Here is a 16,555-nt window from a genome sequence, read left to right as displayed (position 1 = left end):
TACTCTGATGTCTCGGCGAAATGTATCGTTCCACCTTAAATGGTGCAGAAGTTACGTTCTGGTACCCGAGGTTGATGCACCATTTGAGATGGAACGGGAAATGGATCATGAAGCTGGCAATTAAAAAGTTAAGTTCAGCTTCATATCACATAAAAATTCTTGATGGTGATAATAAATAATTGCCCCCCTCTTTGAAGGCGTATGATGCCCTAAATGTATTTAAGCAGTGAGGAGCTGAACTTTCCCCTCCTCTGCTGTCACTGCAGGCCGGCAGGGTCGCCTACAGACCAGCGCTAGCAGCTGTTAATGAAGTGATGTAGTTTTTTTGTTTGTGCTCTTTTTTTTATTCAGTGACTCGTTTGATTGATTAGTGTGTAAAACTGAAGTTGTGATTGAATCGCGAGCGCCGATGCTTTTCAGTCTCCTTCGTATCCGGTTCTTGAAAGGTTGTCTCATTTCATACGGGGAAGATTTCATCCACTACAAGGGGTAGGGGAAAAAATAAGAAATGGGATTGGGCCCTCAGTATCTAGGACGCTGAGTACAGTGGCGTCTGCTTAACTTATCGTGAGGTTTCTTTGTCCCTTTGAACCCTGCTTTCTATACTGTACCACTCAATGAATAATCCATTTACAGTTATGTAACTGTAAAATGATTTGAATGTGAAGCTCCCTGATTATGGGACATATGCAATAGTTGCCATATATGCTAAAATATAAAAAAATCTGGAATATAAAACAGAAGCTGCAGAATTATAATTGCATTTCATCAGTGCATCTTCTCATGAGGGGCCCTCAAGCAATCCAACCCATCGTCTTCGCCAGCTTGTGTGCACTGATGAAGAAGTCCGGGAACAGATCTTTAAACATGTTGTTGTCGTCAAAAGCTTTTTTGCTGTGGAATAAAGTAACAGAAACATGTTACATTGTTACAGTTATCAATCAATTGTTTATTAACAATAATAATTGTATTAATGATTCATTTAAAGAAAAGAAAAGACAGTCATTCCGAAGATGTTAGACTTACTTGTGCACCAGTAAGTTACGCAGATGACGTAGCAGGCCAAGTAAATCATCTGGAAGGTTTTTGTCAGGAGGTTTTATCTGGGGAACTTCAGAAATCTGTAAACGAGTATTACATTGTTACAGTACATGTACTGAACTTCAACATACGTTTGTATCTGTCCCAAAAGATGCCCATCAGAGATGTAATGTGACATGAAACATCACCACACTTATGTACATTTTTCCTTCAGTTTTTCATATATGGATCATTCTACTGAAGTAGTTGGCAGGGTGGTGGGCTACACTTTAATTGATAGGGTGAGGATCTCAGTTATCCACAAGCTCAAAGTAGAACTGCTACTCCTCCACTTTGAGAGAAGCCTGTTGAGGTGGTTCAGGTATCTGATCAGGATGCCCCCTGGCCTCCTCTCATAGGAGGTTTGTTAGGCACGGTTGACTGGGACCCACTGGAGGGATTGTAATCTCCAAGTTCGAGGGGCTCGGGATCCCCTAGAATGAGCTGGAGGAAGTTGACAGGGACTGGTTCTTCTGGTAATTTCTTCTTTCACTATTGCTACCACAACCCTGGTTGGTTCAAGCAGTTTGAGAAGATGATAGTAATAATGAATGAATTAATGTTGAACTTGAACTTTTTTGGACTTTTTTTTTAATGACCCCATGTCTTAATTATGTTTATTAAGATGAATGACAGAAAATTCTATTTTCATTTCCATAACAATTATAATACTACCAAAACTTTATCAGGTTGGTTGTGATCATTTCATTACCAACATTTTTAGTTCATTTTGAGCAAAACTCAAAAACGCTAGCCAGTACATGACTAGCAAACACAGCTTTGGTCAGCTGTACACACATAAAATCATAGTATCTTTCAATAAAGCACAAAAAAGGTTTTTGTAATTGCAGAAAATAAGTGGTTCTTAATTTTACTCACTTCAAAACAATGGGATCTAACTATTCACCTTGTGGCCATGAGGGACATGGATGCAGTCTCACCTCTTAGTAAAATAAGCCTCTGCCTATAAACCGCAACTCGTAGTGTTTCTCTAGTGATATGAAAACATGGGACAGCTTGACTCAAGACAGATCTCATGAGGACAGTCAGCTAGTTAGGGAAACTGAGTATTCTTTGCCAGCTCACTCAGAGATAGGAGTGGCCCAAATAGCATTTCATAGGCTTTGAATACTTGCAGAACAACTACTCAAACTGCTCTTAATATCATTCTTAAAAACAATTTACATTTCACAATTAACCATCAAGAACAGAAGCAACTTCAAGATATAAATCTTTTAAAATATTTATCTAGTGAAGTGCTTTAAGTCAGTTTAGCTGACTTACTGAAAGGTCATATTCAATTGCTAACTTACTGATCCAAATACAAATCCATCGCAAGTGAAATAGGTGAACAGAAACTTGTTCATCTCTAAATATGTTACGTTGAGATTTGACATATTAAATAGCTTATCTTGCTTCAGTCTTTCCAAAGAAGAGGCCTCACCACAAAATCATGGGGGAACGTGTGGCTGTTCTCAGCTTTTAGCTAATGTTGCCTGGGTATGACAAGATTTTGACTTGTTTATTATTAAGTCCACTAAATAGAACTAGCCACTAACTCTGTAAATTGTCAGGAATTTAGAAGTGTGCTATATAATTCTGTTGGAGTCCAAAGGTTTAATAAAAAACTAAACTCCCAAATATAACAAGTAAATACTGGATTATTCAAGTTATTATGCTACTGCTAACAGTACAGCAGCATGATATAGATGTAAACACAATGTTGATTCTATCAGTACAACAGTGCTTCTGACTGCAGATGCTACAAGTATAGGCAATTTTTTCACTCTGTAATTAAAGCAAATAGCAAACAATGCAAAATTACAAAAGCAAATTTCACTATTGCACAAAGTGGAAAAAAAAAAGAAATACAAACGACTAAACTAAGCTACTTATATCACAACTGCATTGTCAGGCCAGTAGAAAACCAGCTCACAGTCTTAAAAAGCTATTTCTATATAAGCCTACAAAACTAAATGTATATTTAATTCCTAAGAAAGCTCTTTATGGTGATGCAGATTTGTTGTTACAGCAGCCATTAATGTTCCATCTATTTTATATATAACTCTGGATGTGAGAATACTCATCGAGTTTAAAGTATGTTTACACGCTAGCAGTTCAGGATAGAGCATTTGCATGTACATGTTTTATAACTGGCTATTAAGCCTCATTCCATGTGTTCTAACTACACTCCTGCTGAGGAAACTGCATCACTCTAGCAGTGTGTGTGTGTCATTTGACCTGTTTTGCTATCACAGCCTTTAATGATGTGTTTATCATAGAATCTAATATCACAATGATGATAGAAATTCAATTCATCACGCAGCCTAATGTATAGTTTCATTTGAAATGAATGTTATTAATCTTATCTGAAAGGCATATCAGGAAAATAACACAAAACAAAAGGTCCACTTGGATATCAGCTTTGCATACACATCATACATGTAATTTCTTAATATTTTAAATGGAGATTCTTAACTCACCTTAGATTTCCATCCAGAAAAGGTAGTATATGTAGCCACAACCTCCGCGATGCTTTTATCTACATTTCTGAATCTCTGAACAGCTTCCACATCTCCAACGTCCCTCAAAAATGCATTTCTCCTAAGGGAAAACAACTGTAAGTTATCACTTTATGCAATGCTATAACCACTCTATGATTTTCACTACGATATGTCTACAACCACTGATGTACATATCATCGGGACATTATGCAGAATGCTCCTTTAATACATGCAAGTGCGTGAAGAAACACTTGTAGATATTTCTCTAAACATGCATTCACACCTGCTAACTCAAAAAAGGAGATAAAAGTACAAACCCAATTCCAAAGATGTAAATAAAAACAGATAATAATGACTTGCAAGTTCTTTCTGACCTGCTCAACTGAAAATTGTTATTTAATGGTTCAACCTGAAAGAAAATCTTATCAGACCACAGCAACTTCCACTATGCAGTCTATCTCAAATGAGCTTTAGCCCAGAGAAGTTGGCAGCGTTTCTGACGATGTTAATAAATGGCTTCCACTTTCCATTTATGTTTCTGGACATGTTTACTGACAAGTGTTTTCTGAAGTATACTTGAGCTCATGTGGTCATACTCATTATAGAAGCATGTCAGTTTTTAATGCAGTGCCATCTGAGGGACTGAAGGTCATGTCCTTGTGGTTTATGCACCTAAATATCTTCGAATTCCCTGAATCTTTTAACAATTTTATGGACGGTAGATGTTGCAATTATTTTTTGAGAAATGTTTTTGGAACTGTCGGAATTTTCACTCATACAGTTTTTTTGCAAAGTTCTGACTGAGCTTTTTGTGAAAGCTCCTTTTGTACTCAATCACCTGTTACCTCTTCATCTGTTTACCTGTGAAATGTGGAAACAGGTGTTTTGGATCATACCACAAACTTCCCAGTTGTCCCTGTCCCAACTTTCTTGGAAGAGGGTTTGTAAAAATGAAATATAAATAGAAGCAATGACAAATGTAGTAGCAGCTGATCTCTATAGAGGGGAATGATGAGGTGATTATGCGTCCTGAGGTCTAACATATGCATTGAGGAAAATCTCACCTTCGGCTGATTCAAGCCTCTGCTCCCAGACAGAAAAGCAGAAAGGAGAGTATGAAAGTCAAATATCAGAGACAGAGAGAGTCTTGCAGAGGAAACTGAAGATCAGGATTGAAAGCAGAGCACAGAGTCGGGCTGACAGTCCAGCAGCCCAGGATGCATTGAAAGTCATTTGAAAGCTTTTCCTTTGCTCCCACCTGTGATCATCCCAGAAATAAGGATGATCTACGGCCTCTTCAATCTTCAGTCTCTTTTCTGGATCTTTTGGAAGCATCCCCTCAATCAGGTCTTTGGCTTCCACATCCTTTTCAATCTTCTCATGAAGTGAGTATTTCCCATTTGCAATATTTGCCATTCGAAAAATATGTTTGCCAAAGGGATGAAACCCATCCGAGAGAATGTAATGCAGTAACATTCCAGCCACCTGCAAACACAAACAGGCATCACCTATCACTGTTACTGAACAAAGAATGGAATGAAGCTGTATTCCCATTTCATTCAACAAGCTCTTCATGCTTCAATGTGGGTGTATATTTGTATTTGAATAAAAAGTTATATCCTGTTTTTTTACGTCAGCTTAAATGATCAGATTGCATTTCTACAAGAAATACCATCATTTTAATGGTAAACATTTCTCTCTCCAGTAACTCTGCTCCAATAAATCTACTTAAACAAGCATTAATTATGCTCTCTTTGAAATTAATTATGCTATCTTTCAAATTAAGCTGCTGACGATGTCCATGATACACTCATTAACCTTATTGTGACTTAATTTATCACCATAACGCAGCCCTAGTAACTACTATGAAATTAACATGCCAGTAACAAAGTTATGAGAGTGGGGAACTGAATGTGTTGTCTTGCAGTTTAATATGTGTTTAGATTACATAAAGCTGTAATGTAATGACAGGTGCAAACCTGTATGTCAGTTTTCTTGTTATAGGCGCATTTTTTTTCTTCCTCATTCTCCAGTATCTCTGCTGCCTCCCAGCCTTCAGTACCCACTCTTGAGGTGCACCTGGTGCTTTCACCTCCGTCTAGTATGCGGCTTATGCCAAAGTCAGCCAGCCTCGCTTTACCTTCCACATCTGTCGAACAGTTTGAAGGTTAATTAGGTTTACATACGGTCTGTAATACTATCTCAGGCATGTGAAAATAAAGAAAATATAAGTAATACCTATCAGAACATTATTGGGTTTTATATCTCGGTGAATCATACCAGCGTCGTGGACAACCTGTAACCCAAGAAGCACTTCCCTTGCCAATTTCTTTAAAACCTTCATTTTGTCCTCTTCTCCTTTTTCATGAAGTTTTTCTTTCCTGTATTTTTCCAAATCGTATTCACAAAGCTGGAGAGCAAGGTAATTAAAATCTTCACCTTCAACAAAATCCACATATCTGACTATGTATTTGCTCTCAAGGAGACGGAGATGTGATATCTCATTTTTCAGTTGTTCATTGTTGGCCTTGACCATTCGTTTGATGGCTACCTCAGTACCATCTGCTTTTATTCCAAGGTAAACTATGGTACCATCAGCTCCTGCTCCTATTTTGTATTTGTTGGTCTTTGTGCACAGGAAGAGTTTCCCATTTCCGACGCTCTGCCGATCAGAATCCTTAAGGAGATCCGTTAAATCTCTCTGCCATTTCTCGCTGGATTTATGCCATATTGTTTCAAGGTTCTGGGGTTCCTCCACCTCCACACTTATTTCGCTAGGTTCCTGTCTGTTATGTGATGTCTCTGTAAGTAATGTTGGAGATAAAAATTAGAATCAGAAGTGTAAGGACAGCACCACATAATCGAATTATTGTTATACTAAATCTAACCTACTAAATCTAACCTCCATTTTTGAATGTTCTCTCCAAGTCTTCAATAAGGAAACGATTCTGGTCCTTCAGTGCATGGTAAAAAGTAGTTTTTGCTGCATGTCCTCCACAATCCAAATGCCTGTAAAGCGCTCTCATCTGTGCCTGGGGGGTCTTTTCTGCAGCAATCTCCGAAAATGCCTCATTACTTAACATTCCCTTTGACTTCAGCACATCAGCCACCGGCATTACTAAAGAAACACGCTGGATAAGCTCCGCTCTTTCACGGTCCACAAGAGAACCTGAGGAGATGATATCATAAAGATCAGTCACAGTTTATAAGAGTTTAGAAGATTAGAAGAGTTTAATATAGAGGCTCACCACAAGACAGTTAACCAGTAATTAGTATTTCATTCTATATACATCAATTGAACAATTGGTTATTGTTTATTAGACAATTTATCATTAGCCATTAAATATTTCCATTCTTTGTCTCTTTGTTGATTACATTCCAAACAGACACCGCATTTACATGCACTTAAAAAACCGAGTCGGATTTCTGCACCTGTCCGATTATCCCAATAATCATGTAAACAGCAGACTCCGCGTTCTAGGCTCAACACCGGTTTCCTCCCACAGTCCACAGACATGCAGTCAGGCCAATTGGACACCCCACATTGCCCCTGGGTGTGAGTGTGTGAGTCACTGTCTGTGTCTGTCTGTCAATGGACTGGCGACCTGTCCAGGGTGTATCTTGCCTTCCGCCCGATGACCACTGGCTTAGAAAATGGATGGATGGATGGATGGATGGATGGATGGATGGATGGATGCGGCATGAAGTTTGAGTTTTACATTATGTTGGTCACGTTTACATCTGTGAGTTTATTGGCTGGTTGCAAAGCAGAAATCTGATCTCTGTCTGTCTCATGGAGTTTCCCCATTATCTGCTTACTCAAGTGCATGTAAACATGTCGATCAGACTACCGACAAAATCTGATTTTCTGCAGTTATCAGATATTAAGTGCATGTAAACACACAGTGTGTCAGTCTAGTTAGTCTAAGGTTGTGCGTAATCTACTTATGAATAGTTTACTTACAATCAATATCCATCTTTTGTGTTCAGTTTCTGCAAAAAAAAAGAGAAACAAACTCAGACAGCATGCAATTTAAAAGATTTTTCATAACATAAATCTGCTTGTGAAATGCTACAGGCTGCACAGATTTTCACTTTTTACTTCATAATTCTATTCAGTCTGTTCAGATGTAAGCAGAATGAAATGGAGATTATCTTTACAGTGGTGCTGACAGGAATCAGGTCAAGATGTTATGAAAAATAGCCATTTTATTTACTGTACAAAATGATCAGTGAAACTGCGGAAAGCTTGAAGTGGAAGAAGTGCTAAATCTGAAGAAAAAAGAAAAAGCAATCATCAGAGTACCTTCATTCCATTAATGCATTTTAAAAACCTCACCTTAAAACGATCATAAAACAGTGTCTCGGGTACGAGGCAACAAGCTCGTGAATATTTGGTGTAGTAGCTTTCTGTAAGACAGTGAGTACAGAGGCATTAAACTCTCTGGACGTCTGGTTCCTATCACTACCACTGTAAATAATTCTGACAGTTTAATTTCTCTGTTTCTCTAGAGTGGACCATTTCACACTGAAAGCCCTGAATCACTCTGTCAACCACTGAATTAAGCAGGTATTCTGTAAAATCAGCGGAATTACACTTTAACCAGTCACAGCGGCAGAAGGAACCTGAATCTATTGAATCAGATCGTTTGAAAGAGTCGGTTCAGCAAACCAACTCGAGCTGATGTCCACACGGTGGTCGCATTTGCCCTCTTATGGACTCAACAGGGAAGCACTAAAGCAGCTTACCTATAAAATCAGCTACTGGGGTCACTTTCGCCAACAGTTCGTCGTTTTATTCTCCTTTTACAAAATAACGAGCTCAACTACCAGATGTCTGAGCAGGCAAGCGGAGCGCAGCAGAGCTTCATCACCGTCCAGTGGATCCGCGGACTGGACTGGAACAGAGTCCGGGAAAAAGAAATGAAAGTGAAGTCTCAGAGATTCAGCTCGGCTCGGTCTTCAGCTCCATCTCTCCGCCACGGTTTAAACTCCTCCTCAGCTCTTAATTTAACTCTTAATCGAGCTTTAAAATACTGGAGCAAAAAGACTGAAGTTCAACCATGATTAGACTCTAAAATAGAGGTTTAGTGCCAGAATAAATTGATCCATTTTACAGCATAAACAGGCGTCTACGACCGATCAAATTCAACCCAGCGTCGCCCCAAAACATAAAACCCCACAGCTCATAAAATCATCACTTTTACCTCGAAGCAGAGAGGAGTTAGTGTCCAATACTATCCGGGAACTGCAGCCTGACTGTCCACAACGGCTGAAACCAAGAACGTGTGGCCGCAGCCCGGAGAACCAGTGAGCGTAACGAATGGTCGGAGACGCTGTCAATCATTTCTCGCATCAGCCAATCATAGAACAGATCTGGCACTCAAATTGCATTGGCCAATCACAAGTGTGAATTACCTCCGTCTCATTTTACCTCCGTCTTCCCGCTTAAAGCTTTGAAGTCGCCTGTTGTTTCAACTGAAATGTTTCTATTTCGGGCGGCGATTTACTTTAACTCCACTGCAATTCAAGGTCAAATATCTTGTTTTTAACCACTGTGTCCACTCACTGTCCACTCTAATAGACACTGCTATCTTGTCGCTCTACCTTGTAGATGTAACGTCAGAGACGACAGCTCATCTGCTGCTGCAGCTTGTGTTGGTCATCCTCTAGTCCTTCATCAGTGGCCACAGGACCAGTACAACATACACTAACACACCACCACCACCCATATCAGTGTTACTGCAGTGCTGAGAATGACCCACCACCCAAATAGTACCTGCTCTGTGAGGGTCCATGGGGGTCCTGACCACTGAAGAACAGCATAAAAGGGGGCTAACAAAGTCTCAGAGAAACAGATGGACTAAAGTGCAGCTATACAGTAAGTGGAGCTGATAAGATGGACAATGAGTGTAGAAACTCATTTGTGAATCTGAGTTTAAAGCCAGTTTTTATTAAACTTGTTACTAAGTTCCAAATAAATGTTAAACCGGAACTTTGCTTGTTCGCAGAAAGTTATTTCATAGCCACTCGGTTCCTGATGGAAACTGTTTGGCGTCAGGGTTTTGTGCTTGTGATAATTTTAGGTTTCCCCTTCTCACAGCATTGGGTGTTTAACTAACCTGACAGCATCTCGACTGGCTAATGCAAAAAAACGACAGATTTCTCAGGAAATGGGTGGAACTATTGCCAAAGGTTACGTAAAGGAAGATCTCGCATGTCTGTTTAAGTCAGAGGAGCTGAAAGGAATTCAGTTCCTGTCTCTATAAATTGGGGAATGAGTCATTCCTCCCCCTCACCAAAACTACTTTCCCAGAAATGATTCATCATGGCTCTCTGCTTCATGTACTCTCAGAAATAAAGCTGCTAAACTGTCACTCTTGTTGCCCCTCGAGGGTACGTCTTAGTACCATCTTAGTCATAACTGAACCATAATCTACTGAAATGATATTTTCTTTATTAAGTTGTGTTGACTCCACACACCTCGTCTCGTCTCCAGGCTTTTCACGGCATCGCTCTGATTTAAAACATTCGGTTAGGAAAAGGCACAAATACGTTCTTTTCACCTGGAAAAACTTCAACCCTTCACATAAGGTGCTACATAGAACCACGCACAACACATTCTCCATCAATCTGAAGGACCTTTCATAATGAAAAGGACACTTTTAATCATGCAAAGAGTTCTTGAAGTGTTCAGGGTTATTAATAGAACCGTTTACTATAGTAAAGAGCCCTGGAGGAAGCGTCTTTCAAAGACTGTACATCAGTTATGGCAAAAGCGCACAAGAAAGAAGCTCAAACATGTTGGTTTCTTGACGTGCATTTATTTTAACACAAAAATAGAAATATTGCCTCTCTGCAGCTGTTTGTGTGTCTCGTTGCTGGTTTTCTCCTTCACGCACTGCAGTGTCACCGCAGTTACCTCAGCATTCCTGAAATCGAACAATTCAGAAGTTATACGGCAGCATCACCGACACTTTGTACTACACACATCATTCTTTAACCAGGCATTCCATGACGTAATGTTAGATGGCTTTGCTACACAGTAACTGAGATTTTTGCAGTTGTGGACTGACATTATTATCATTTTAACATTTGTTTTCTGTAGCAGGCTGAGTCCTGACCCCAATTCCTCATTATCTTACCATTCACCAGTTCCTTAACGAGATGTGGATTCTGGTCCTTCAGCGCTTCGTAAAAAGCAGCTTTTGCTGCACGTCCTTCGGTGTCCAAGGCATCATACAGTGCTCTCATTTTGTCCTGAGGGGTCTTTTCTGCTTTAATAATTGCATATGCCTCCTTTTGTAACATTTCCTTTGACTTCAGCACATCAGCCAATGGCATTACTAAAGACACACGCTGGATAAGCTGATCTCTTATACTGTCCACAAACTGATCAACTGAGGGGGCGATACCTAAAATATCAGAAACAAATGATAAGATTACAGTTTGATATACAGGCTCAGTCATGAAATGCTGACTTTATTAAACATTCATTATTGGCTCGTTGTTAATTGCATTCAAAACATTTTTTGGGGCAAAAACTTTAGACTGTAGACAGCAACTTATTAAATAACTTACCATCAATTTCCATGTTCTGCATTCAGCTTCTGTGAAAAAAGATAAACAGACTCAGAGAGTGTGTAATTGTAAGGGTCCGGCCTGCAGAGAGAGAAAAAGAGGGCAGAGAAAAGAAACTGCCCCAAAACTAAAGAGAGAGAAAGGAGGGCAGAGAAAAGAAACTGCCCCAAAACTAAAGAGAGAGAAAAAGAGGGCAGAGAAAAGAAACTGCCCCAAAACTAAAGAGAGAGAAAAAGAGGGCAGAGAAAAGAAACTGCCCCAAAACTAAAGAGAGAGAAAAAGAGGGCAGAGAAAAGAAACTGCCCCAAAACTAAAGAGAGAAAAAAGGAGGGCAGAGAAAAGAAACAACCCCAAAACTAAAGAGAGAAAAAGAGGGCAGAGAAAAGAAACTGCCCCAAAACTAAAGAGAGAAAAAGAGGGCAGAGAAAAGAAACTGCCCCAAAACTAAAGAGAGAGAAAAAGAGGGCAGAGAAAAGAAACTGCCCCAAAACTAAAGAGAGAGAAAAAGAGGGCAGAGAAAAGAAACTGCCCCAAAACTAAAGAGAGAAAAAAGGAGGGCAGAGAAAAGAAACAACCCCAAAACTAAAGAGAGAAAAAGAGGGCAGAGAAAAGAAACTGCCCCAAAACTAAAGAGAGAGAAAGAGGGCAGAGAAAAGAAACTGCCCCAAAACTAAAGAGAGAGAAAAAGGGCAGAGAAAAGAAACTGCCCCAAAACTAAAGAGAGAGAGAAAGAGGGCAGAGAAAAGAAACTGCCCCAAAACTAAAGAGAGAGAAAGAGGGCAGAGAAAAGAAACTGCCCCAAAACTAAAGAGAGAGAGAAAGAGGGCAGAGAAAAGAAACTACCCCAAAACTAAAGAGAGAGAAAAAGAGGGCAGAGAAAAGAAACTACCCCAAAACTAAAGCAGAGCTTCATCACCGTCCAGTGGATCCGCGGACTGGACTGGAACAGAGTCCAAGAGTCCAAGAGTCCAAAAAGAAATGAAAGTGAAGTCTCAGAGATTCAGCTCGGCTCGGTCTTCAGCTCCATCTCTCCGCCACGGTTTAAACTCCTCCTCAGCTCTTAATTTAACTCTTAATCGAGCTTTAAAATACTGGAGCAAAAAGACTGAAGTTCAACCATGATTAGACTCTAAAATAGAGGTTTAGTGCCAGAATAAATTGATCCATTTTACAGCATAAACAGGCGTCTACGACCGATCAAATTCAACCCAGCGTCGCCCCAAAACACAAAACCCCACAGCTCATAAAATCATCACTTTTACCTCGAAGCAGAGAGGAGTTAGTGTCCAATACTATCCGGGAACTGCAGCCTGACTGTCCACAACGGCTGAAACCAAGAACGTGTGGCCGCAGCCCGGAGAACCAGTGAGCGTAACGAATGGGCGGAGACGCTGTCAATCATTTCTCGCATCAGCCAATCATAGAACAGATCTGGCACTCAAATTGCATTGGCCAATCACAAGTGTGAATTACCTCCGTCTCATTTATGAATTAGCCAACGGTTTGAAGGAAAACCCGTGACTGCTCAGACACGCAGAAGCGGGAAGATAGTTTAAAGCTTTGAAGTCGCCTGTTGTTTCAACTGAAATGTTTCTATTTCGGGCGGCGATTTACTTTAACTCCACTGCAATTCAAGGTCAAATATCTTGTTTTTAACCACTGTGTCCACTCACTGTCCACTCTAATAGACACTGCTATCTTGTCGCTCCACCTTGTAGATGTAACGTCAGAGACGACAGCTCATCTGCTGCTGCAGCTTGTGTTGGTCATCCTCTAGTCCTTCATCAGTGGCCACAGGACGCTGTTGGCTGGATATTTTTGGTGGTTGGACTATTCTCAGTCCAGCAGTGACAATGAGGTGTCTAAAATCTCCAGCAGCACTGCTGTGTCTGATCCACTCAGACCAGTACAACACACACTAACACACCACCACCACCACCATATCAGTGTTACTGCAGTGCTGAGAATGACCCACAACCCAAATAGTACCTGCTCTGTGAGGGTCCATGGGGGTCCTGACCACTGAGGAACAGCATAAAAGGGGGCTAACAAAGTCTCAGAGAAGCAGATGGACTGAAGTGCAGCTATACAGTAAGTGGAGCTGATAAGATGGACAATGAGTGTAGAAACAGGGAGGTGGTCAGAATTTTAGGCCTGATTAGTGTGTATCGAGTACAGTAAAGGAAAACTCATGTGTGAATCTGAGTTTAAAGCCAGTTTTTATTAAACTTGTTACTAAGTTCCAAATAAATGTTAAACCGGAACTTTGCTTGTTCGCAGAAAGTTATTTCATAGCCACTCGGTTCCTGATGGAAACTGTTTAGCGTCAGGATTTTGTGCTTGTGATAATTTTAGATTTCCCCTTCTCACAGCATTGGGTGTTTAACTAACCTGACAGCATCTCGACTGGCTAATGCAAAAAAACGACAGACTGCTCGTAATGTGGGGTTGGCTGATGCGATTGAATGCCGGCCAAGTGTAGTTATTTAATTGGTTGATGCAAAAAATGATGGATAGACTCCCACCCACTGTTTCCCTTCCCACTGAAACAGCACATTCCTCAGGAAATGGGTGGAACTATTGCATAAACAGAAAACTACACATAAAAGAAACTACCCCAAAACTAAAGAGAGAAGAAGAGGGCAGAGAAAAGAAACTACCCCAAAACTAAAGAGAGAAGAAGAGGGCAGAGAAAAGAAACTGCCCCAAAACTAAAGAGAGAAAAAAGGAGGGCAGAGAAAAGAAACTGCCCCAAAACTAAAGAGAGAAAAAAGGAGGGCAGAGAAAAAAAACTGCCCCAAAACTAAAGAGAGAAAAAAGGAGGGCAGAGAAAAGAAACTACCCCAAAACTAAAGAGAGAAAAAAGGAGCACAGAGAAAAGAAACTACCCCAAAACTAAAGAGAGAAAAAGAGGGCAAAGAAAAGAAACTGCCCCAAAACTAAAGAGAGAAGAAGAGGGCAGAGAAAAGAAACTACCCCAAAACTAAAGAGAGAAGAAGAGGGCAGAGAAAAGAAACTGCCCCAAAACTAAAGAGAGAGAAAGGAGGGCAGAGAAAAGAAACTACCCCAAAACTAAAGAGAGAAAAAGAGGGCAGAGAAAAGAAACTGCCCCAAAACTAAAGAGAGAAAAAGAGGGCAGAGAAAAGAAACTGCCCCAAAACTAAAGCCAGAAAAAAGGAGGGCAGAGAAAAGAAACTGCCCCAAAACTAAAGAGAGAAAAAAGGAGGGCAGAGAAAAAAAACTGCCCCAAAACTAAAGAGAGAAAAAAGGAGGGCAGAGAAAAGAAACTACCCCAAAACTAAAGAGAGAAAAAGAGGGCAAAGAAAAGAAACTGCCCCAAAACTAAAGACAGAAAAAAGGAGCGCAGAGAAAAGAAACTACCCCAAAACTAAAGAGAGAAAAAAGGAGGGCAGAGAAAAGAAACTACCCCAAAACTAAAGAGAGAGAAAAAGAGGGCAGAGAAAAGAAACTACCCCAAAACTAAAGAGAGAGAAAAAGAGGGCAGAGAAAAGAAACTGCCCCAAAACTAAAGAGAGAGAAAGAGGGCAGAGAAAAGAAACTGCCCCAAAACTAAAGAGAGAGAAAAAGAGGGCAGAGAAAAGAAACTGCCCCAAAACCAAAGAGAGAGAAAAAGAGGGCAGAGAAAAGAAACTGCCCCAAAACTAAAGAGAGAGAAAAAGAGGGCAGAGAAAAGAAACTGCCCCAAAACTAAAGAGAGAAAAAGAGGGCAGAGAAAAGAAACTACCCCAAAACTAAAGAGAGAAAAAGGAGGGCAGAGAAAAGAAACTACCCCAAAACTAAAGAGAGAAAAAGAGGGCAGAGAAAAGAAACTACCCCAAAACTAAAGAGAGAAAAAGGAGGGCAGAGAAAAGAAACTACCCCAAAACAAAAGAGAGAAAAAGAGGGCAGAGAAAAGAAACTACCCCAAAACTAAAGAGAGAGAAAAAGAGGGCAGAGAAAAGAAACTGCCCCAAAACTAAAGAGAGAAAAAGAGGGCAGATAAAAGAAACTACCCCAAAACTAAAGAGAGAAAAAGGAGGGCAGAGAAAAGAAACTACCCCAAAACTAAAGAGAGAAAAAGAGGGCAGAGAAAAGAAACTACCCCAAAACTAAAGAGAGAAAAAGGAGGGCAGAGAAAAGAAACTACCCCAAAACAAAAGAGAGAAAAAGAGGGCAGAGAAAAGAAACTACCCCAAAACTTAAAAGAGGACTACAAAGAAAACCTGTCCTAAAGTCCACCTTCCCTGCAGTCTAATAGAGGAGGTGTATTTCATTTTCCCTTCGTTTTATTTCATCCTTCAAACTCAGCCTTTGTTTGAGCTCTCTCTCTCTCTCTCTCTCTCTCTCTCCCGCTCTCTCTCTCTCTCTCTCTCTCTCTCCCACTCTCTCTCTCCCTCTCTCTCTCCCTCTCCCTCTCTCTCTCTCCCTTTCTCTCTCCCTCTCCGTCTCTCTCTGACTTTACACTGTGTTGTTTTTCTACTGTATTTTGAAAAAAGCCCAGTCTGGCTGGAGAACAGCAAACGTGGCAGCTGTGGAAGACAACACCCGAACCAAACAATGGAAGTGAGAGTTAATACAGGTTCTGCTGGGTTCAATCTTCTGTGAGAACCTCATTCCTTTCGCTCTGTCTACCACAAACATGCCGTCCTAAACTTAAATCACCAACTCTCAGTTTAGTCCTTAATCACGGTTTTAAAAAATGGAGCAATCAGAACAATGTTTATCTTTGGTCTCAGTGAATTGTGACTGATGTTTAAATGAAACGATGATTAGACCTAAATCTAGGTTTAGGGTTTAGTGCCACGCATTAAAACCAAACCAATTAAACCTTAATGCATCTTTGAGTCATGTTAGTGACATAATCAACATAACTGGCTGATGGTATAAGTGAGTTTTATCTACTCACATCTCAATACAAAGCAACAGCACAGCACATTAGAAATACTCTTTTTAAAAAATAGAAAAGTTTTTTTTTACCTTATGTGGCTCAGAGCAGTTAAGCTGAACAGTATCCAGACACGGACAGAAACTGGAGTGGAAGGAAATATTGAAGACCGATTCTGAGGTATGGAAGGAAGTGCAAAGAGGACGGGTAAAATTCTTAGTAGTGCAGTGTGGGTTATGCCCATATTAGGAGATTGGGGTTGTGCTCGCATTAGGAAGCACAGACCACTGTTGTTTTGTCCTCCTTTTGTAGTTGGCCCCGAAGGAACTCTGGGTCTAAAAGGAATTTCTCTGTGAGAAAAATGAACGGAGTTTGAAACTCACCTCTTTCACATCCTGTGATAATAAAAATCTTCAAAGCTGACACTTTTTTTTGTTCTATGAATCTTTTTTTTTCTCGGAGATCACTGGATCATCTGAATTACGAGGTGTTACATGTGAGCTAA

The 16,555-nt window shown here is 40.3% G+C and overlaps 2 protein-coding genes across 9 annotated transcripts; both read right to left on the bottom strand.

The window, feature by feature from the left end:
* Positions 1 to 325: 325 nt before the first annotated feature.
* Positions 326 to 12,964, bottom strand: LOC108432066 (serine/threonine-protein kinase/endoribonuclease ire-1-like). Of its 7 annotated transcripts, none has more exons than XM_037544520.1 (12): positions 12,639 to 12,964; positions 8,792 to 9,002; positions 8,334 to 8,634; positions 7,924 to 7,994; positions 7,549 to 7,577; positions 6,487 to 6,753; positions 5,823 to 6,386; positions 5,564 to 5,733; positions 4,843 to 5,069; positions 3,564 to 3,684; positions 1,027 to 1,121; positions 326 to 894 (listed from the first exon to the last, which is right to left on the bottom strand). In XM_037544520.1, exons 5-12 carry the CDS (start codon positions 7,559 to 7,561, stop codon positions 795 to 797), a joined length of 1,557 nt encoding a protein of 518 aa, XP_037400417.1. In that variant the 5' UTR covers positions 7,562 to 7,577; positions 7,924 to 7,994; positions 8,334 to 8,634; positions 8,792 to 9,002; positions 12,639 to 12,964; the 3' UTR covers positions 326 to 794. The 7 variants fall into 7 exon arrangements, with proteins under 7 accessions (XP_037400417.1, XP_037400418.1, XP_037400420.1 ...); XM_037544521.1 differs by having other exon boundaries at positions 8,334 to 8,620; XM_037544523.1 differs by having other exon boundaries at positions 8,334 to 8,482.
* LOC108432065 (NACHT, LRR and PYD domains-containing protein 1b allele 3-like) lies at positions 10,389 to 16,274 on the bottom strand. 2 transcript variants are annotated; one of them, XM_017705639.2, is made up of 4 exons: positions 16,143 to 16,274; positions 11,166 to 11,194; positions 10,730 to 10,999; positions 10,389 to 10,516 (listed from the first exon to the last, which is right to left on the bottom strand). In XM_017705639.2, the coding sequence occupies exons 2-4, from the start codon at positions 11,185 to 11,187 to the stop codon at positions 10,503 to 10,505; spliced, it is 306 nt and encodes a 101-aa protein (XP_017561128.1). In that variant the 5' UTR covers positions 11,188 to 11,194; positions 16,143 to 16,274; the 3' UTR covers positions 10,389 to 10,502. The 2 variants fall into 2 exon arrangements, with proteins under 2 accessions (XP_017561128.1, XP_037400423.1); XM_037544526.1 differs by lacking the exon at positions 16,143 to 16,274 and adding an exon at positions 12,428 to 12,554.
* Between the last annotated feature and the right edge of the window lie 281 nt (positions 16,275 to 16,555).

Source organism: Pygocentrus nattereri, chromosome 14, assembly GCF_015220715.1.
Source record: "Pygocentrus nattereri isolate fPygNat1 chromosome 14, fPygNat1.pri, whole genome shotgun sequence".
In the NCBI taxonomy this organism is placed as follows: domain Eukaryota; kingdom Metazoa; phylum Chordata; class Actinopteri; order Characiformes; family Serrasalmidae; genus Pygocentrus; species Pygocentrus nattereri.
Note: the sequence above shows the minus strand (reverse complement) of the source record. Positions and strands in the feature narration are given on the sequence as shown.